Source organism: Geospiza fortis, unplaced genomic scaffold (assembly GCF_000277835.1).
Source record: "Geospiza fortis unplaced genomic scaffold, GeoFor_1.0 scaffold70, whole genome shotgun sequence".
Classification (NCBI taxonomy): Eukaryota; Metazoa; Chordata; class Aves; order Passeriformes; family Thraupidae; genus Geospiza; species Geospiza fortis.
In genome coordinates, this window is record NW_005054317.1 from 4,667,124 (window position 1) to 4,690,255 (window position 23,132).

Sequence of the window (23,132 nt, forward strand, 5' to 3'; positions counted from 1 at the left end):
AGGTCTCCAGGTGTGTGACCCAGCCTGTGAGCTTTCTTGGAGTGCCTAAAAAAAGCCAGAATTCTTCTGTGCCTTTGGGCTTTTTCAAATCCCAACAACACAATGAAAAACCTATTATCCATTGCCATTACCCACAAGAGCTGCAGAGAATACATATTTTTCTCAAAGGCTCTGGGATGCTCTGCTTCAGTTTATTATGGATTTGTGACCCAGCTGGTGCGGGTGTGAGCGCCTGCCTCTGCCACATGTCACAGACACATCTGTTCTGCCACATCCCTGCCAGTTCAGTGCCTCACCTGCACTGCTCCCTACAAGGAGCTGTCAGCTCTTCCAGCCTCTTCCAGCCATTGTCTAGTTTATGGTGTTCATAGAAGTTCTCAAGCACTCTTTTAATTTTAAAAAATGGGTATTTTCATCCCAGTAGGATTAATGCCATCCCTGCATGAGGTTTTGCTATTGACCTGAGTGAGTCCGTCATGTGCTCAGTTTTAATGAACTACTGCCTCTGTGTATGGGCAAGGGAAGTTCAGGTAGATCACTGACAATTGTGGTCATCAACCTCTAGTTCATGTTTTTAAATGGCTGGTATAGATAAAGCATTAGAGAATATAGTAAAAAGCTATCCTGTGTGCTTCTTCATATGTAGTTAACTGTTAAAGATACTTTAAACCTGTTTATTTTCCTCCTTGCTTGTGTCTCTAGGAATATGTAGAAAAGAAACACAGCTTAGCATTACATTAGAGGAAAAGGTGCACTACTCCATCAGCTGCATGAAGGTAGGTTAGCTCAGTGCCTGGTGTGCTTCTGCTTTAACTCTGTTTTTCCCAGTGCTCAAGCATGGGCATACATGATTTATGGCCCAAGATTTAAAGGTCTCTTCTGGGAGGGGAGGAGCGTGCTAAAGTAATAAAACCATCGTTTTTTAGACAGGATTTCTGGGACAAATAAATTGAGACTGTATGTAGCATTTCAGTCTCCAGCAATGCACTCCAGAGATCTGAACTCTCCATCCTCAAAGCAGGATCCAGATCCAGCAGGGACCATGACTGGGCACTGCAGTAAGCTGAGAAACCAAGGCTGGATTAAAAGCATCACACCACACAAGGTGAAGCAGTCACCAAGCCCAGGCAGTGTCTGTCAGACTGTCTGTGCTGCCCTCTTGATGAACTCCCCTTCACCAGCCAGCTCACTTTGGAGACCAAGTACACCAGGACGGACACAGACATGTCAGAAGAGGAGAGATGAAGGTTGTAAATGAAGAGAAATGCACGAAGCACAACTCTCTCCACCAGCACTGCACAAGGGAGGGAGGCAGCCAGACTGGCCAGTCGTGGCATCCTCACCAGATCCCATTCTGACAGTAGATAACAGCAAGGGAGGCTAAGCTGCCCTTCCAACTGTTGTCCCAAACATGGTCACTTATATTAAATACCTTTCAGCTGGACTCTGTGCCCTTGCACATAGCCAGCTGGCTGTGCAGGAGGGTAGGTGATGCTGCTGCTGGTTTTGGTGACCCTGCAGGGATGGAAGCAGCTGCCTGCCATGTCCTACCTTCCCAAGGACCTGTTCCTGTCTTGGGAGGGCAGGCACTGCTGCTGAGTTGGTTAATTTGGGAAAACTATACTGAGCAGGTGGCTCAGTAAACTCCTGCAAATCTGGCCAACATATAGGAATATTATTCTGCATGACTTTTTTACTGAAGTGGTGAATTTATGGGAGCAAGGAAGAAGGGTAGCAGCTCTGGCAGAGAGGATCTGTCCCAGGAAACTGCTGTGGTCAGTGAACATCATGCACACCTGGAGTGAGCCCACTGAGGGGACAGCATAGCTCTCCTTTAGTACACATTTTTACTTTCATTTTCTGATTTTTTAATGTTTATTCTGTGCATTTTCTGATTTTTTTATGTTTATTCTGTGCAGGGATAAAAGATACCCTCTGGTAATTTTGAGGCCCATGAGAAGTGGTCATAGATGATGTTTAAATGTCCCCCCTGTGGAAAGCACATGGCTCTGCAGCTGCTCCCCTGTTAGCCTGGTTAGCAGGGCTGATTCATGGCCCAGCAATCAGCCCAGTTGCACTTGTTCATTATTTATGTAAATCACAGGCATCAGGGTTCTGGCTACATCAAGTTACAAGAGCATTAATGGAAGAAGGGTAACTGTTTTAAATTAGGCAGGGGCTAAGCAGACTTGCTGGAGAGCACAGTATATCAATGAAAGAATTTAATAAATTTTCCTGGGTGTTAAATGTGTATGTTCACTTACAGGAAGGTCACAGGTGCTAAAATTTCCTTTAGACAAACTTGCATACTTGAGTTGAACAGAAATTACTAAATCAGTGTCTCTCAAGGATAGCTGAGAAAATTGTAGGTCACATATGCAGGATATTGTGAAGAAAAGCAGCTGAAGTCAGAGACCCTCCTGCCTGCTTTCATGTGACACATGAGTGCAGTCAGGACAGGGATCTTTACAGGATTTTGCTCAAGCCTTTTTCATGTCCCAAATATTATTTCAATCATGAATTTTAACTTAGCAATGCCACAGTGTTTTAAAGTTTTTGTCTTTTTAGCTGTGTGGTAATTAACTTTATAATTGCTATATCTGCATTTTAGAAGCCCTCAGCCCTACAGCCAAAGATCAGTAAAGCACTGCACTTCCACGGGGTGATGACAGTTGTTTCTGCAGTGACCTTATGGTAGGAAAGTGTAAGAGCTTGGTACAGCATCACTGGGAGGAGAGTGGTCTTACAGATTATGACCATAAATTGGGAAGGGCTGAATAGCATCACCCTGAAGGTTTTTCAGATCAGCAATCCAAGACAGCTGAGAGCAGCTAGGTCTGAGCAGCCTGGCACCTGCATTGGCAATGGCATCACTGCCCCTCATGTGTGAGTGAGGGCAGTGTCTGTGGCAGCTCCCAAATGCTCCTGAAATCACACAGGTGAGCCCATCCTTCAAGTGCTCCATGAGGCTGTGGAGGTAATGGGAGACAAGAGCTGACCTTTGTTACTTGTTGACCACTCACACCCTCTGGATATGTGTCATTTTTTGTTCCATTCAGGATAAAATCCTAGCACTTCAGGCTGTTTGGTCAGTAACTGTGATGGCACCTCTAGGTGAATCTGTTGACACAAAGTCTACAATGATCTCCTTATTATGCTTGTAAAAGGTAAAACAAGGGCCAGCATCTGTCAAGTTAGCACCTGGGGCACATCTCAACCTTTGGCACTTTGCAGCCAGAAGAGTTTAGCTGCTTATCCTAAGTTTGAATCCTAAATAAGAAACCCTGGAGACAAAAGTAGATCCTGGTGAGACCACTGGAACAGCACAGATGCCATAAATAGGGTCATGATTCTAGTAAATTCTCTGTGCACAACAGAGAATTTCTTCATCAGTTCCAGACTTTGGGATGCACTGGCCAATAAGAATTGCTGAGCTGAGGTATACAGGCAGGATTCAGATAGTTAATACTGTCCTGACTGAGGAAGTACTGCCAGGATTGTTCTGCTTGAGTACCTTTTTTTGGTGTTTGTACATCCATATGTATCCATCCGTATGTGTGTGTCCTTTTGGCCAGAATGACATTTGTCTGTCTGCATTTGCAGATGTTTTATTGCTTTGAGGTGTCAGCATGGGTTCTGTGATAGGGGGACAAAATAGCATGGTACTTCATGGCATTTGTCCACAATGGATCCCAACGCGCTTTCCCAACAAATGAACTCCTGCAGTGATAACCTGCTTAATGATTAAATATGGAAATGAAACCATTCCACTGTTAGTCCCTCAGAAGATGCTAATACCTAGCTACTGTCCAGAGATAATTTTCTGAACAATAATTTAATACACAGCCCGGATAAACTGGGTACTCAGATTGAATACAAATGATGTTTCAGTGGCTTGAATTATGGCCTTATGCTGAGCATCACTATGGCAACTAATGACATCACCACAGGCTCCAACCAGCACAAAACTCAACTTTTGATGGTCTCCATTTGTTGGCGCAGATCTTTTCAGGGCTTTTGGGGGTATGAATATGTAAGCACCAGTGTTGTCAAGGGTTTGCTATGTATGTTTGCTGTCATTTGAAACATTTATTCTCTTTGTGGTTAATGTTGTTCCCATGAAGGAAACCTAATGAAAATTACTGTTTGTATTTGGTTAGTAACATTTGTTGATAACATATGGTCTGGGAATGCTTCAGCAAATAAGAGCTTTTTAATAGTAAACAGAGATACGAGTTCTATAAAGCAGATGCTGTCAAAATACACAGTGTAAGGTTGGATATTTCCTTACTTTTGCCTCTTACCCAAAGCAAGATAATCTTCCTACTTTCCCTCCTGGTGACAACGCAGTTTCTTGAGAGAAAACATAACCTGTGACCTGAATCTGTGATTAGAAAATTAAGTTGTTTCTTGCTTCTTACCCTTGAAATATTTTTTAGGTAGCTGATGGCTCACACATGAAAAAGATATTATGTAAAGGACCTGACTGAACCTATAGTGCTGTAGATAATTTAAGCCAAACCTCTGCTGTCTGGCACTGGTGGAGGTTTGATGCATCATCATAAAAGATGAAACATGTGAGACAGTGACATGAGGAGAGGAAGCTTAAGAGCAAAGGTGATGAAGAACCCAAGTTTGTTAATCAGCTCTGCGCTGAACATGCTCATCTGCTGAGCTCAGTTGGACAAGATTTGCTCAGTGGGGAGCAAGGCATAAACCCATACTCCTAGAGCACAAGGAGAAGTGAATTATTTTTACTGATTATTTTCCAAATGCTAAACCTGCTGCTTGGTGTTCATCTTTGAGGAACATCGAGTCACTGGACCATGTCTTCTGAGCGTTTTCAAGGGAACTGCCTTTCTTTAACTGAGGATCCAGTCTGAGGACAGCCTAAAGTGAGAAAGTGTCATTAACAGAGTGAGGGGAAGTAGAAGTGGTTAGTGAGTTATGGTGTAATCTCTTGTCTAACTTGCAGCATTCTGGGTTGCAGTGTGGGTTCCACCACATCACTCAGAGGTGTTGCTCATGGCACGCTCTTGGCAGGGTCCCACGTGGAATGAGTTCATATTTTCTCTGCATTTGGGTGACTTGTGATTGCAGAAACTTGTAGATGTCCTCTAGAGACATGTATTTCTAGAGGCTGTGGATAATTCAGCCTCCATAGCACTCCTTTCCAAGCCAGGGAATGACTCAGAGAGTACAAATAGTAGACAGTGGTTCATGGTGTAGTTGCAGAGGTGGCATCTTCCTGGCCACTGCAATCCCACCCACAAGGAGCTGGTGTCCTGCTCTGTAGTCCTATCAAACTAGGATTACTGCAGACATAATGGCTTGGACTTAAACTTGGGTTGGGCTGAGACTTGGAAAGTGACCCAGGTTCAGTTGCAGTTTCTTCAGAAAAAGCAGACCTCACTCTCAGCCTGGAAAAGAGAGGTTAATTAGCCAAGAAAGGAGCACAGGCATGAGTGATTACAGACATCCTGGGTGCAGATGTCTTCAATCCTCTACTTCTCTTGTGACTAAGCAGACTGGCACTGCAGAAGACATTGTTCTTTCTAACTAAGAAAATTCTCTCGAACTTGGTTTCGTGCTGCTCCCAGATGCTCTCTCTATTTCCCCAAAGGATCATCATGGGTTTTCCAAACATCTGTCCCACATTTCCCAAAGAAGATAATTAATGCCCTTGTCACTCACACAACCCAACCACTTCAGCTTGTGTCAGACACTTTTTAGGTTAACTCTTTCATGACTGAGCAGTGTTGCTGCTGACCTGCCAGCTGAGCTGAACACCTCTCTGTCCTTCTTTTCACAGCTGGGGCACCCAAGGAGACTTCACAACAACCCATGCACTTCCTGCAGTGAAGGTGAAGCTGTTCACAGAGAGTACAGGAGTGCTGGCTCTGGAGGACAAAGAGCTTGGGAGGGTAAGGAGATTTTGAGTTTAATAATGTTTCCTTCTGGCCCTGCTTTTCTAGAGAAATCTCTCCTGTACAGAAATATCTTTGGAGCACAACATGCTCTGCTTTTTTGCCAAGCTTCAGGAGGGAGAAAGAAAGCAAGCTCTGCACTGCTGGAAAGGAGTGCATCTCGCATGCTGTCTTTGTTGTGAGTTTTTAATGGCAGCATTTCAGCTGGCTGTGCCTGCTCTGAGCAAAGGCAGAGGATCTTGTGTGCAATATTGGCAGTCCGGAAAGCCTTAAAGGTTGCTTGCGGAAATGGACATTCCTGAGGCAGAAAAGGGGATTATGCTGAAGCAAAAAGAGGGGATTTAAGTTTGGCAAGGGACTGTTAAGTTTCTCTCATATCTGCTGAGCAGCCGGTGCACAGTTTGAGCTTTTGAAAGCACTGACTGCAGTACTCCCTGCAAAAGGCTTGGAGCCCTGGCTTCCCTGGGGGTGGATGGTGGCTGAGCTGGTGGCTTCAGTGGGGCTGGACTGGGAGTGAAACATGAGGATTCATTGCTCCCATCAATGGTGTTAACAGCAAAGAGCTCGGATTCCTGGGGTATTTGCCACAGAGAAAATTTTCCCATCTCTGCCCCTCATCTGTGGTCCCTAAACCAGTGCCCTGGCACTTGTGGCCCTTGATCACTGCAGCCCACAGCTCCAGAATATCTGTGGATGGCACTTTCCTATGGTTTTGGGACACGTCACTTGTCTCCATGGATCTTGTGCAGCTGTTTAATTTGTGTTGGCCCCAGGCAGAAGTGGCAGCAAACTCCTTGCCATGCCTTCCTCAGCTTCTCAGGCTGAGATCAGTGTGATGATGACTCCATGAAAATCAGTTTGGAGTAAGAGGACTTTGGCACCTCTTGTCATGGCTCAGCATGACCCAGGTGATCTCCAGGGGCAGCCTGGGCTCTGTCTGCCCAGCCCTGCAGTGCTCCTTGCTCTCCATCCTGTCTGTATGGCTATGGCCAAGAAATCCATGGTCAGGGAAGCCACTGATCCTCTTGCAAGCCAAGGAATTATATATCCACTTATGGTCTAACCTGTTGGGGTGTTTCTTGCTAACTCCACGGCTGTTTGTGCCTTGACAAGGAAGAGTCTCTGTCCATTCACCATTTTTCCTAATTAACATGGTTTTGTGTTAATCCTGTTCATAAAAGTGCAGAACATTCTCCCAGGACCTAGTGAGCTGTTGATTTAAATTTATAGCTTTATCGTGGAGAATGCTGTGTGCAATTTTGTCTCATGTAATTCATGTTCATTTTAATTATTTGTGTTTTCTTGTTCATGAAGTATCCTTTGTTCTTGCACTTGAGAGAGAGAAAAGCAAAGCTACCCCCTCTTTTCCCCTCTCAGTCTTCTCTTCAAAGGGAGTCACAGCCCCTTCAGACTTTCTCATCCACACCTTGATCCTTCCTTTCTCCCTGTCCTCTTTTTTTGACAAAGAGGATGACCCCTCTAGGCTGCAGTACTACAGCTGAAAACCTACAATTGTTTTGCTGCACAGCATCATAATATTTTCAGGATTATTTTCAAAACCTCCTACTTCAAACAGCCTGGCACCCTGCCTTTATCCACTGTGGCATGCTGAGCAGAGCTTTTCACCCAGCCAGCCGCGCTGCCATTCAGGGATTTTCCCCTGAGTGGTTACACTCAGTGCAGCCCCTCTTGCTTTGTGAGTCTTGTTTCCACTGGCAGCCATGAGCAGTGCTGACTTTGCTGGTCTTGGGAAGCAATTAGCTGTGCATGTTGTTCTGAGAAAGATGTCAGCACCCAAAGCAACCCCTCTTGCCCTGAAAGGCTGATGAGCCAGCCCTACCAATGTGCTTTAATTCCCAGTCCAGCAGGAAACCATCCCTCAGCCCTGAGTTTTTGCAGGCTGAAGTACACAGGCCAGCAGTGGCAAGTGTGGGGAGCTGGCAGTGATTCCCCCTGGCCCATGGCCACCAGTGCTTTCAGTCGGCCAGACTTCAAAGGGACACTCGGTGTACCCGGAGCGGCCGAAGGATGACGCGTGTCTGCTCAGGCTGCATCAAGATTTCTTGTTTAAATTATAATGAAACTGGGAGTGTGTTAAGCCCCTGGTTTAGCTGTTGGAGTGGGCAGGAACCTGCCTGCATGGAGAGAGGAGGAAAGCAGGTTTTATACACAAAACACCCCTGCTCAGCCGCCCTTTGAGCAGTGGCTTTGTGCTCTGCCAGGCGGGTACAAAGCCCACTTTCTATTGCGAGTGTTGAGCTGGCAAGCGACCGCCACTCCTCAGCTCACCACTTTTATCCAGGGGAGAACTGGAAAATGCTCCCAAGCCCTGCACTGCTGAATGGGCAGCTGAAGGCATGGGAATACATCCTGACCCTATTGAAGCCAGTGGCAGGGCTCCCATGGATTTCAGCCATGCCAGTGCTTCATCTACCGAGGGCAAGGAGGGGAAGAGCTGTGAATTGCAACACCACTGAGAAAAGTTTGTGTCTTTTGTTGAAAAAAAGAGTTAGCAATCAAAGCAGAGAGCATCCCAAGCACACAGAATGGCTGCTGCCTCACTAAGAGACGCAGCTTAGCACAGGTGGATGTTCTTGCATGACCTGCCTGGCACTGGGGTTCCTTGGATGCTGCTCAGAGCTTGGGTCTGTCATGGTTCTAACATTCCCTGCCTCATGTGGAGAACTCATTTCTCATTTTCAGGATTTGCTTAAATGTGTTTTCTTCCAAGAGTGATGCAGTACAGACTGGTGTTGCTCAGTTATCTGTGTGACTAATAACAGCTTCAGATTCCTGACAGAGAAAGCAATTCAATAAAAGAAGAGATAAATAACATTAATGGATAAGGGTAAAGTTGAGAATCTACTGATGTTTACCTCAGGCTTTAGAGGAGGCAATAAAATAAATTTTGCAGTAATTCATCAGAGGATAATAGCATCAATGATATTTTGGTGGAAAACAGCCCCTAGATTGCTGAATCAGCAGCAAAGTTGAAGAGCAGAGGAATTCAAGATTATAGTCTGGGCTGGAGTTCGGCAGGAGCATAGACTAAGCATGAGCAAGAAATGAGTGATGGCAGCACACCAGTTAAGGAGGATGAATGCTGCTGTTTGTAAGAATTGTGAAACAATTTGCTTGCATAAAGATTAATGAATTTAAAGAAGATTCATCTCACTACAGCACAGTGGAAACTTGAATTAATTTGTACCAGGCAAAGTCACCTCTGAGAGTGAAAGCATCAGAAGGGGAGCAGGTGTAGGAGGAGGGGGATTAGGCCACCTCAGAGGAAACATGGAAATACCAGGAGAAGATGGTGGATGTGATGTTGTCCTAGGGGAATACTCTGTATCTTATTCTCCAGGGAGCTGCTCTGCTTTGTAGAGGTAATGAATGAATGGGAAAGCACAGCTATGATCAGGAAAGACTATTCACCTCTTGGAGCTTTCAGTTTCTTTGAGCCATCGGTGTTCATCTGCAGTCACTGGTGTTGCACAGATGTGCTGCAGCTAGAGACCCTCCCAGCATTACCTGCTGCATGAAATAGAAGCAGGGTCCTGCAGCCACTCATGTCATGACATGGGATGCAGATTTTATCTGCTATCATAGCTCAGTCAGATGTACCATCCTGAAATGACAGGAACTGATCATGCAGCTCTGTCTGCACAGCCCCGTGAGCTGACTGAGGACCCAAAGAATATATGACCTAATCTCAAAATAACAAGCTGTACTTTAAAAAAGCAATAAAAAGCCATCCTCATTGATGTGAATAGGCATATCCAGATTGACTTCTAGGACAAAACTAGGTCATCTGATGTATTTTTGTTTCACATTATTAATGTTCTGCATTAAACCCCATTTTATGAATAATTTTTCCCTTTAACATTGTTTGTTTTAATTCTTACAGGTTGTTCTCCACCCTACTCCTAATAGCCCAAAGCAGTCAGAGTGGCACAAAATGACTGTTTCCAAGAACTGCCCTGATCAAGACCTGAAGATCAAGCTTGCTGTGCGAATGGATAAGCCTCAAAACATGAAGCACTCTGGGTAAACATTTGTCTCAATCCAAAGTCATTTTGTTTTGAATGTGCATTAGGAAATTTTGCTTTTTAAGGTTCTCAAAGAGAAACTCTTTTTCTCAAGTTCACAGGAGGTGAAGCAGAAAGATACATATAAAAATGGCATTATTTCAGTCCTTTGTAGTGCACTTTCCATATTCTGAGCATAGTCTTTTTAAATGCATATGAGCCAAACAGTTTAAATTTTAAACAGTTTTCCTCATTGGAAATTATGTTTTTTCCTATGAGAAATGATAGATGAACTGTCCAGCTCTCTTACTGAGAATAATATAATTTTTTAAGTTATTCTGTGTCTCTCTGTATTGATTTCTCAAAACCAAAATCACAGTGCACTTTCCACTTGGAATGAACCCCAGTGTGACCAGCATTATTTATACTGAGATGCACACCACAATTAAATAAATTCCACAGTTGCCTTGAGTAGGACTAATAATTGGGAAGGTTAAAAGGGACACCTTTCCCCTCCAGGAGGGAGTGTCAGAAGATCTGGGGCCAGAGGGATCCCTGACCACTTCTACCTTCATATAATTACAAATTAGATCATCCTTGGGAAGATCTAGCTAAGGCCATTGCCAAGGCTCTGATTGCTTTTCAGAGCTGAGGATGTGACAAAAAATTGAAACTGTCCAGGAAGCTTGATGTTGGAAATAACTCTCCAGTCTGGTTTTGGTGCTATAGAAGTGACTTTGTTTCACTTTTATTTTCATGGCATTTTGTTAAATTTCATCCATTATTAGGTGATTTACATCACTTATCTTTTCTAATTCCTCCTCCTCCTGTTTTCTGTGCTTATGAGATCAGAGCCAGTTGTCTTGTGTGAAGTTTATTTTTTTCACCATGATCACAGGCACCAAAGCCAGAGAGGACAGATCCCCTGTCTTGTTTGTTTTCCTGATCTCAGCTGATAGTAGGGCTGTTTTCTGGGTTTCTTCTACTAACATTTGATCTACATGTAGAACTCTGAGGTTTGTACCTCTTGCTACCAGAACTGAGATTATCTTTCTGTTGATGTTAGCAGCAATAGCCAAAAGGACATTTATTACCTTCTTCTTGGGCTAGCCAAAGACTCAAAACCCACATCAGCATGACTTGGAGTTGTGTGATTTAAACATTCACCAAGCGTATGCTAGATCCCTTCTGGCATAAGGAACTCCTTGCATAACCAAAAATGAAGTCTTTTTTGTATTTATTGAGCCAGAACTAAAGTAATTATAATGATACATAAAACAACTTAATGCTGAATAATATCCTTATGTTTATTATTAGCCTGGTGCTGCCACTAGTTTTGCCAGTGTTTGTGTTATAGTGTCACAGTGGCCAATTCATCACAGAGATTAAATGCTTATTTTGACATTAATTTTTAAAGTTAATTCTTCCTTTGTAGAAAACAGTAAATTCACTCCTCCTCAGAGATTATTCAGTTTGCCTGAATTATCTGTAGCCAAGCCATTTCTTGGATTTCATCTTAGAGCTGCTCAGTGAAGTGTCCTGGTTTAGTCAGTCCAGTGGATATTGAGATTCTGTGTGCTGGGTTTGATGTAGGAAGTGTCCCTCTGTTTGACAGCTCCCCTCAGCAAAATGGTTTTATGAAGGCTAAAGCAGATTTGGGGTTTCTCTCCCTTAATTCTTCTGTTGCCAATGCATTCTTCACCCATCCAACCATGTTGTAGCTATTCACTGGCACTAAAGAGGTTCAAATCCTGAGCAAGTTGTGAAAGACAAAAGGAAAAAGAGAATTAATACTGTGTAACATTAAGGCTCTGTAAGATTTTTTGTCACTTTCTTTGCAGGTAATCTGTTCAGGCTAGAAATAAACCCATTCAGGAACGCTGCTGAGCTTGAGAGTCTTGTAATTGCTCCTTCTTGTGCATTAACTTCAGTTTCTAAGTGTAAACATTCTAAGTGTAAACAAAATATACTGAAAAGCAAGAGAACAGATTAACACTCGTGTACTGAATTCACCTGTTCTTTTCTCCTAGGTATTTATGGGCCATTGGTAAAAATGTTTGGAAGAGATGGAAGAAACGATTCTTTGTCCTGGTCCAGGTAACAGATGTAACTAGAAGTGATCTTAAATCACAACATGAAGTACTTGAGTCTGTCCTCTGGCCATTTTCAGTGCCATGTGATTGATGCTGAGCTGTGGTTCTGTGCAGGGTGTCTGTTAATCATGGATTCTTTTCTAAATGTATGGGTGTTCTCAAGGATATCCCTGTTGCAGACTTCTAGCCTTGAGTTTTCAGATGCGCTTGAATGCTTGATAAAATGGAGAATCAATTTTAATGAGGAATTAATGGGGCGGGGAGGAAGCTCAGTCTGTCTTGGTTGGAGGTTCTTGGGCTCTCTTTTGAACCTCCAGGTTAAATTTGGAGTCCATTTTGAATGTACAGAAGTTTTATCACTGGCTATGTCAGAATCAGCATCAAATCATTCTTGACATCTATCTTGCCTTCACATTTATTACTGCTTCTCATTGTCTACAGCTCTCACTGATCATTTTGCAGTCATCATTTTGCAGTGTCTTCCTTTTTCCCTTTTTTCTTGTTTTCACTTTTTGTCCTCCCACTTTCGTTAGACCTGTACATTTGACCACTGTTAAGAATTTCAAGGAAACAGGCAGATGTCCTCTGTAACCTAGAAAGGTTCTGCTCAGTGCTTTGTTAGATCTTCCCTCACCTTCCAAGGGCAGGTGAAACCACTGCATTGGCCACAGAGGTGTGTGTCCCCCGTGTGAGTGATCCATCTTCACACCAACCTGAGGCAATCACAGAGTCCTCTTGGGTCCATCTCTCTCTCCCTTCTCTCTGGATTCCCTTGGTGTGTTGTCTCCAAGTGGGAGGAATAAAACCTTTGTTCAGGGTTTTCTATGAAAGCAACACAGAGATGCTCTGATGGAATAACATGGGATCCAACTGAGATCTTGTGACACCAGAGATCCAAACTGATCAGGTCAGAAGGTAAAACCCTGCTGCTGATGAAGCAGATGGCAGGTCTGCTGTAGAGGGGCAAAGTATAAGAACAGACTTGGTGTAAACCAGGTGCACCAGACTCTACATTTGGAGCATGCTTGTTTGTGTGCTGTTCTGTGCTGGTAAGGAGTCCAAGCAGTCCCTCTTCCATCTTAGACACCTGATTTCCCTGGTCCTAAATCACCTGGTGTAAGCTGGTTCCTTTGTTTTGTGTTAATTATTGCTCCAAGTTCAGCTGTCTCAGTAGGAAGCTTAATTGTATTCAATCCCCTTTTAGCCATCATGGCTGGCTTCCATAGCATGAAACTATGGGGCACATAGGGAAATCCATCCTTGGGGAGTAGAGGAGATTTAGGATGTGTGGGACCCATGTAAGTAGCAGGCTATTTGGAGAGACTCATTGAGTACCTAGTCCCATAACCAAGTATGATCAGCAGAAAGAGTTTAAGTGTTCATTTGGTACTCCACATGGGGTCAAAATGGCCACAGAGAGGGAGGAGGTAGTGTGGAGCAGCCACAGGGCATGCCTCTATCTGCTTTTCCTTTTTGGGAACATTTTATACTGACCCTGTTCTTTGGCAGAGATTGAAGGATTGCTTTTTTCTGTATGTTTCCTTTATTATGTTCTGAAATAAAGTTAGAAGTGCTATGGCAGTCCATGTCACCTGTAGTGCAACTGGTATTGCTTTTCCCTGAGAGACAATTCAGTCCTATTAGACCAAGTTCTCGGTTGTTTTTTTCTCTGCGAAGAGGGATGCTCCAAAGCAGAGAGTCATTTTTCCCAACCTCATTTCTCCCATAAATAATTCTATTGATACTCTTCTGTGCAAGGGTTTGGACTTGTCTCTCAGAGCCTTCTGGCCATTCAGTGTGGTTGCAGTTGCTTCTCTGGTTTTTAGCTGCTATATATTCTTCAGCTTGCTGTGGAATTGAAGCTCTCAGAGTTATTCCATGTTTTCTCATGTTACTAGGTCTGTATTCGTCAGTTGGCATATCAGAGCAGGATTTGGCCAGAAAAGCAATTCATTTGAATAAGATGAGCAGACTTTTGCCCCCAGAGAGTCTCTGTAGCCCACCTCAGAAATTCCAGCTGCCACTGCAGCTTCTCTGTTATGTTACCGTTTGCTCAACATTTGGTGCAATGTAAAGTGTTCTGCCGTACATCAAATATAAACAAGAAACACTCTCTATGCAGTCCCTCAGATGTAGTTTGAGCATATTGAACATGTCAGCAGGCAATAAAGATGGAATAAAAATACTTTGCTGTCCGTATGTTTGTCATTTGCTTTTCATGCAATGCAAAGGATGGGTGCTGATACGAACAGGGATTGGCAGTAAAGGTGTTGATGTCCAGGATGCTCTGAACTCTGCTAAACCACAGGCAGAAAATAACCCCTTCAGGAAGGTGAGCTGGCTCTTGTTACAGAGAGTGGACAAGGAGCAGCCCCTCTTTCAGGAGCTTCATCCACACCAGCCTCCTGCCTGCACCAGAGTTGAGAGATAGAGCCCAAAGCATAAAGCCCATTTGACATATAGTGGTCTGGTCAGTCCCTGACCCTGCCAGGAGGGCAAGGCTGTTTGGAGGAGTAACTAAACATTTCCTTTCTGATCCCTTGTCTCTGTCCCTTACCTTTAGCATCTTCTATTGCCAGAGCATCTCCTGTTGCTTGCAGAATAACCTGCCCCTCATGGTCTTGTGCTCTGTCCCTCTTTCCCCATTTCAGATGGACACAGCCTTGATTCTTTCAGTGCCATTGAGTGGTACCTCTCTGTCTTCTGGTACCTGTGGTTAAGAAATTCGTGGTAATAAATACTCAAAGTCTTCATAACTATTTAAACAAGGCACAAAAGTGCCAAACTGCATGGGTGGCACCAAGGAGGAAGGTGTTGATGGCAGTTTGTCTCTTTTGTGTCAGTGAAGCCTTGCCGCCAAAAACGGAGGCTTTGCGCGCGTATGGAGAAAAAGCAGCTCTGCTGGGAGCGCTTCCACTGCTACTTGGCTTGTGTTAAGCCCTAGAGAGAAGGGGAAAGGAGCAATAACTTCCTTGTAATTTGGGTGGAATAATCCCTCGCACCTTCTGTGTCTGTGTAACTGCAAGGGTTATACAGGAGTGAAGTGATTTGTTTGGGTGTAGTGGCTGCGAGCAGTTCCTTTGTGTCATTTCTAGACCTGAGCCTCAACTCTCCAGCACCTGCCTTGCTGGGTGGACTTGGCTGAGCCTCTTGGGGAAGGGTTATGGCATGGCATGGCTGGCAGAGCAAGAGTGTGTGCTCCTCCAGCACCGATCCATGCATTAAGAGGGGTTAGTTTTCCCTTCCGAATGAATCGCAGTCCTCTCTGTACACTGCCCACCCTTCTCATAGACACCCTTTGAGATGAGCAGCAGAAGAGCAGAATACTGATTAGATGTAAATTACATGGCAGAGACTCGTTACTTGCCTAATTTTAAATCCTGAGATATGCAGTGTGAAAATGATGGCAGAATATGGCCCTGAGCTTGGATGGAAATGGTCCGCAGCATCACAAGCGAGGAAAATGCTTCGTAAAGGCAGCAGTAATGCCAGTGGCAGTGGTAAGCAAAAGCAATTAAGCTATTTAGGGCAAAGTTCTCTGTGACTGGTTAGGAAAGAAAATGTACATCCATTTCAGATGTTGTTAAGTGTTTCTTAAGTTCCTGTATCAGCTGCTTGAGCGCAGCACACAAATTTCAGCCAGTTTGCCAATTAGACCCTCATGCAAAAGCTGGGATTTTTGATAGCTGGCAGAGCTTGTATTAATTCTTTGCAAGGTCTGATGTGCTGTACTGGCAATAACACCATGGTTGGTTATGGTGGGTTTGCTGGCTTTGCAATAGGAAATTTCTTACAATGATTTTTAAGGGCAAGTGAATTAATTACACTGAGATTTCAGACTGAATCTGTTCATCTCTTATCATAACCCCATTTCAGTGCTCTGGCAGCATATGGGAAGTAACACTCCATGGTACCTGGATGACATGTCTGCTGAGTAGCTTGAAGCAGTTTTCAGCTGATTGTGTCTGATGGTGTTTGCAGAATGTTGTTGGAACCAGATCAACTCTCTGCAGATTAAAACCAGTTGCAGTGTCTACGCCTGGATCTATTGTTCTAGTGACAGACTCCCTAAACTCAGTATAATTTAGACTAATAGTGACAGTCCTTGCTTTTAGCAAAACTCAGCTGACTTGGGATAAGATGAAATGAAGTAAGAGTTCAGTAACTCTGAATATCACCCCAAAATTGAAAATAATTCAGCAGAATTGCAGTGTGGTACACCAGCAGTCCTAGACCGTGGTCTTCAAGCTGAGATGAATGACCCATAGCTGGTCCCCATAATCATATTAAATAATGTTTTCTCTTAGACCCTTGCTGAGAATTAGGCATAGATGGTGATTCTTGTAAAATCTGGAGTGTAATGATACATACAAAATGTCTGGAAGCTGCTGGGTAAACTGATGCCACAGCTAGTTATGCCGGGCTGCAGTAGGTCCTGCACATCCTGTCCATACTCACACAGGATGAATTCCCACCACACAGCCCTGCCCAGGAGAGTACACACATCTCCTGCCTGAAGACAGAAGCTGGGACAACTGTTTTGTGCAGTTTTTTAGAGCTGAATGTATATGCTGAGATGGGAAAACTGCTGTTTTCACTTTTTTTTCTTAAAGCTAGATCATTTCCTCTGCTCATTTGTGTCAGGAAAGGGCTTGGGAGGCAACATACAGCTGCAACCAGAGGACAAGAGTCTCCCATCAAAGTGGAAAGCTGTATTACAGCTGGCAGTATCTTCGCACGGTTTCTCTCCCTTGGGACAAAATGCATGCTGTTAATTTAGAAAAGGTCCATTAAAGAATTTAACCCAAGTAGGGTGGTGTTGTGTCAACAGTAAAAAAGGGGGAGCAAATGACTGAGCTCAGAGTGTGAGGCATGACAATTAACAGGTTTGAGCAGGATCCTGGGGAAAGCAGTGCTCGCTAGAGCAGGAGTCTCTGGTGGAGAAACCAGGACAAAGTCAGAACTGGTTAATGCATATCTGCTGTATTTATTAATCAGTTGGATTATATAGCTGGTGACAGAATATGGTCAAGTGCCAAGAAAGTCAGATTTAATTTAGCAGCCTGGGAATAGTGAACTTTGGCATTTGTCTCCTGCTGTCTGCTTCCCCTTTCCTGAATTTCTTTGTCTGTTCCCCCACCTTTTTTTCCTCTTATGTTCTTTTGTCTCAAATTATTTCTCAAAGTGTTTTCCCCTTTTTGTAATGAACCAACCAGGGGTGCCTTGGATTAGTTCCCTTCTTTTACTTTCTCTCAGTTCAGCTTCCTTAGATGCTCCTTTCCTGGCTGTCATCGAGTCCCTGGATGAAATCCCAGCTGCTTTGTGAATTTGTCCCTCACTGGGCAGAGATTTCTCCTCTGTCTTCCTTCAGTTTCCTCTCTGTATCTGTGTTTTTTCCAATTACTCAAACCATTCATCTTGCCCATCCCATCTGCTCGCTCGCTCTCATACTCAGCTATGGTTCAGAGTGAACTCAGCAGGCTGTAAGATTAATTTCTGCTATTAACTGTTTCACTTGTCTGGCCACTTCTGAGCTTTACAGAAAGCAGGCTCTGTAAAGCACAATATTTTGGAGGACTGATGAAAGGCAAGTGCAATCTTCTCTTGACCCTACAGTACTGTTCTGCAGCAAAGCACAACTGTGACATACTGAGCTTTCTAGAATCTCATTTTCTTGGGCTTGGCTTTACCACTGCTTGTAAATAGAAGGAGCCACATTGCACTGGTAGCCATGGCACCAAATTCTCTCTGACCCCAAGCAGTAAATGCTCCAGGCAGCAGGATAGGGCACACAGGCTGGTCTGCCAGTCCTTCAAGTCAGTAGCTTGAGTTGTTTAGGTGCAGGCATTCTGCATGGCACAGTTGGCATTTCTTCCAGAGGCCATCATTAGCTTTGTCCTCTCTCCAGCCTGATCCTTGGCTTGCTCCTGCCAGCAAGCTCAATTCCTGAGCTTGGGCTTCTGAGCTGTGTGAGTAGAGAGGAAGTAGGACATGAACCTGGATGAGCCCTGGCTCACTGCCTGTTATAGACCCATCTGCAGCTTTCTCTTGAAGGTCTCTTCTAATAACAATGTTCCTTCAAGGAAATCCTGTGCATTCTAACAGGAGAGATCAGTTTGCTTTGCCTCTGTCCCAGGATGGCTCCACCAGAGCCTACTGTCTACACCTGTCATTTATAACCTTTAACATGAAAAATACGAGCTCTGAAATGCCTTTGTCCCTACGTTGCCACTGTGTTGCTATGGTTGTCTTATTGATAGGGCAGAAGAATATTTGCTGGGTCCAAAGAGGAGTGGAATTACTTGTATATGAAGTAGAGCCCAAAATTCAGACCTCATGTTCAGGGTCAGAGCTGAACTATTGAATGAATTGCCTGTTGCTATAGACCATACAGGAAAAGCAAAAAAAACATTAGTGGTATTAAGGTTCTTAATAAATGTCAGCATAGGTTAGCACTGACTCATTTCAGGAATTGCATTTATCATGCAGTCCCTGAAGTTCAGGCTGTCTAATGCAGAGAAATCGAATTCTCACTGCTCAGACGAGATCTCTAGGATTTTCCCATAAATAAAGCGCATTCCGGAGTTTCTCCAGGAGATGGCAGCAGCATACTGCAACTACGACTGAATGAACGCCACCGGAGTCTGAATGTTGTGCTGAGGGGCACTGGGTTATTTTTAGATTCCTTCGTGTTAATCTTTTTAATTTCTGTGTTGCCCATACGATGGTAGGCATGCAAAGTTCAGAACAGGGAATATGCACTGGTGTGCTCCTGCTATTGGTCTGCTACTTGTCAATCTTCCGTCAGTGCTGGTAGTTTTAAGGAGGATGCAAGATGCTTAAAGCATCGCTTTTAGTCTTACTCCCACAAATGTGTTAATGATAGAGTTTATTCTTAGGTGGCTTTTGGAGCTGTTCCTGGAGAAAGGCTCGGCGCAGGCAGGGCTGCTGGAGCAGGCTGGCAGCGAGCAGAAGCCCATAGAGGGCAGCAGTAAACCGAGTGGTGTCTGGGAGATGCTGTGCCAATAGACGGGTCCCTCGACTTCAATCAATTACATTTTATTAGTGAGAGATGCCACTAAAATAAGTGCTGCATGTATCTTTGTAGCTGAGAAATTTGGCTGGAGTTTGAAGGCAAAACCCCTCAGCCCATCCATGCTCCCATCTTTCAGGATCTCTCCCAACTTCCAAAAAATGACAAGCACGATTCATTGCCACCCACCAGAGTTTTAAAGTTTCTTCCAGAGGTCAAGAAAATGTCCAGACGAATAAAATTACGTCAGGCGTCCAGGATGTGACACAACCTTAACAAAGTCATTTGAAATCATTTGACAGTAAATTTCCCTGTGAGTTCCTCGCCTGGGGCACGGAGAATCCTCTCCTCCCCTGGCTGGATGAGCTCCTTGCCGACCGTGCAGATCGCAGCGCGCCGAGAACGCGCGGGGCCTGATGCGGCCTGATGGGCTCCTAAAGGCGATCCCGGAGCCCGGCAGAGCCCCGCAGCTGAGCCGGCTTCCGTCAAGAGCTTGACATTGAATGTATCGTGTCATGCAGATGGTACCTCAGAGGAGTGAGAGCTGCCATTTACAGCACTGATGACAACAACTGCCGAGATCAGTGGCATCTTAAGATTGCTTTAATATGACTGGCACCTAGCAATTTAGCTCACATTGTTTGTGACAGGGTGTCACTCTTGCACTTGTCTGGGGATGAATGATAGAGGGTTTTAAGCCGTGGAGCTTCCTCTTTTGGAGGAAATTAAACCGCTGTATGTACTGATGCAGAGAATTAGGTGCGTGCTGCAGGAGGGTGTGCTAAGAGAGGACTTTGCAAAAGCCTGGTAAGAAGTTGAGTCTGTCTCTAATGTGTAATGAACATCCAAATTACCCCACAATCCCCCATCCCTTCAAACACCCTGTAAGCGCTTTGGATTGCCTTGTGGTGGTCACCCGGTGCCATCTTAGGTTTGTGGTTTTCTTCAGGTTAGTCAATATACATTTGCTATGTGCAGCTACCGGGAGAAAAAAGCAGAACCTCAAGAGCTGCTGCAGCTCGACGGATACACTGTGGACTACACCGACCCGCAGCCAGGTACGGGCGGCGGCTCCCGCGCTCACCGCTCCAACGGGACTCCTCTCTCTTCCCCTCCCTGCCTGCAGCTGAACTCTGATCAGCACTATTCTAAATATGTTTGTGTTTATATTGATCATTAGCTGTGCATGACTTTACTATAAATAGATCTAAGGGACTGAGCTAGGAGTTGCACCAGAGGAGGGAAACACTCATCTCTTCTGGGGAGCCTAAGTGAATTAGACACTTAAGTCCCAATGAAATTTTATTGTGAGCTGAATGCTCAAATTGAGTAACAATTCTAACCTGTGCCTTCAGATTATATTCCCTAAATAAAAGGCTAGCAGCTATGCTTGTCTTTGTTGTGGGAGCATTTTTGCCTGCCCCATTCTCACTAGGAAGAATGTCAGTGCATGGAAGGGGCAGGGACAGAAAACCTCTGGTACCTGGAGCTACTTGTTGGTGGTTGAGACCCTTATTCAAGTGGACAAGCATCATTTTTCTTTTATTTCAGTGGGACAACTTGCTAAGCATGGTGATCCTCACCATGCCCTGGGTAATGGTGTCCCCAGAAGAGATGAGAAAAATACAGTAGGTTGTTGTCAAGCCCTTTATTGCCTTTATTCCCTTTATTCTCATATCAGGGAGATGGGAGGATGGGTGCCAAATCAGGGCAAAGATAGAAACAAGGATATCACCCAAGGACCTTTTTCTGCAGTGTGAGCACTGATGCTTTCAGACTAATGGGGAACCTCCCACTCAAACCCCATTTTTAATTGGGCTCCAGTGGTGCCCACATGGAACTTGCACAGATGGAGCTGTAGGTGAGAGAAGCAATTAATCCAAGTGTGTTGGGGCACGTTTTAGTAATTGGGTTACCTGGGGACCTGTGTTGCAGGTGAGTTTGGTGCAGGGGAGGGGACTGAGCTGGGAGCAGCATGGGACTGGGTGAAGAGACACCCGAGCAGTGGTGGGGTGGGAAACAGGGGGAGATCTCCTGACTGGCCTCAAAGTCTGTGAAACTGCATTGTCACTTCCTTTCCTGCCAGGTTTGGATGGTGGCAGAACATTTTTCAACGCTGTGAAGGAAGGAGACACGGTGATTTTTGCAAGTGACGATGAGCAGGACCGAATCCTGTGGGTCCAAGCCATGTACCGAGCCACTGGCCAGTCTCACAAACCTGTGCCACCTACCCAAGTGCAAAAGCTAAATGCTAAAGGAGGAAGTGTACCCCAGATAGATGCTCCAATCTCTCAATTTTGTAAGTAAATAAGTTCTCCTAGACAGCTAAAGTCTTTGATGGAAAGATTTTCTGCACTGATGTAAATCAATATTCACACACGTTTCTGATTTCAAAACAAAATGTTTTTTCATTATTATAAAACTTCTTTTTACATCAGTAGATCCAGAAGCAGTTAACCTGTGTGTTTGACAGAACCAAACTCAAGAAACAAAATTCCTTGGGGAACTTGTCAATGGGTATTTTAAAGTGCAATACTTGATGGAGGAGAGAGACTGGGATCTGAGAGCCTGAGACCCACCTTGCCTTCCACAGACATGTGTTTTACCCCCACACAATAAATTGCACACCCAGATCAGAGCAATTCATTAGCACCATTAGCTGTCTGTCAAATGCATCATGTGCTCAAAACTACAGGTGCAAATCTTGCAAGTATGAAATGCACACACAAAAAGAGGTCTCCTGTTGAATATTCAACTGTAGGAAAACATATGGTATTTTTAACAGGTTGCTTTGCAGGCCAGTTAGATGTGAATTTAAAGCAATCATCTTTTAAGCTGTAGCTATGCTGCATGTCCTATGCAGTTACACACACTTTGCTTCATCTGAAATTTAGAGCAATTTCTTTTCTCTTACAAATCTAATTTGATTATAAACCACATAAATGCCTCTTCGCTCATTTTTCTTGAAGGTCTCAATCATCTGCAGCCCCTTTATTATGTAATATACAGCATTTCTTGCTAGTTTCAGCAAAATTTAAGAATTATTATCATTAAATATAAGCAAAATAAGGAAAAGTCGTAAATATTAAATAATCCTTCTGATTAAAATAGATTTCAACTTTTTAAAATAGTCTCTGTAAAGCAGTTATGGAGTATATTGTAAGGAGCTCAGAAAATCTGAGCTTTCCTTATCAATAGCATTTAACCATCTTTTATATTTGTTTAACTTCTTCATGTCAGTATTTATAGAAAGTAACAATACAAGACATACAGCTGTATGACCAGTACTACAGCAGAAAACCTCTGCTTGCTGCTTTTTTTTTTTTGTGTGTGTCTTCCACATGCCTCTGTGTTTTGGCCTCCCTTCTGCTTTGCATTGCTGCTGCTGCAAGTGAAACAGTGTGATGCAGTGTGGTAACCTATGGTCAGTGTTTTCATTTCAATGATCCTCATCCTCTTCATTGCAGTCACTGACTTTGGGAGTGCAAGGTGTAAACAACTCGGGTTGGCAAGGAAGGACACTTCTCAGAAAGCCAAAATGGGAGGTGGGAATTGGCCTCTTGCAAGTGGGACATTTTCTGGCTGAGATAAGCCTCTAGGCCTGGCTGAGTTGTGCTGACCTGAGAGCATTCCCAGGGATTTATGTCCCTCTGCCCAGAATGTTTAATTGGAGAGTTCTTGGAAATAGCAGGCACAGGTCCTTCTATGGCTGCTTTTTCACATGCTAAAAGCCTTCAAAGGATAGCAACAGAGGGATTCTGCCTGTGTCTCCCTCTCCTAACAAGTGATGCTGAAGGCTGCTCTTAGTTGTGGGGTTGGTGCACTGGGGTGCACTCCTGTCCATCCCAGCATGATCCCTGCAGAGTGGGATGAGAGCAGAGAACATCAAACTGAGGAAACACCTTTCCTTCCACTCTTCTCCCATCCCTGCAGACATCAAGCTTGGAGAATTTTTCCACTGGGTAAATTCCTGATATTTACAGAGTTTTCAGTTCACCAGACCAATATGAAGGGTCAGGTGAGGTATTGCTTTCTAAGACACATCATAGCAGCT

General features: G+C 44.2%; 1 protein-coding gene across 15 annotated transcripts in view; it reads left to right on the forward strand.

Moving 5' to 3' along the window:
• Nucleotides 1-23,132, forward strand: part of CADPS (calcium dependent secretion activator) — a 163,454-nt gene that overhangs the window by 45,248 nt on the left and 95,074 nt on the right. For all 15 annotated transcript variants that reach the window (XM_031056398.1, XM_031056399.1, XM_031056405.1 and 12 more), the window contains exons 6-10: nt 5,813-5,924; nt 9,832-9,971; nt 11,983-12,049; nt 20,028-20,136; nt 21,165-21,377. In XM_031056398.1, the coding sequence (XP_030912258.1) occupies nt 5,813-5,924; nt 9,832-9,971; nt 11,983-12,049; nt 20,028-20,136; nt 21,165-21,377 (641 nt within the window). The remainder of the gene's footprint in view (nt 1-5,812; nt 5,925-9,831; nt 9,972-11,982; nt 12,050-20,027; nt 20,137-21,164; nt 21,378-23,132) is intronic.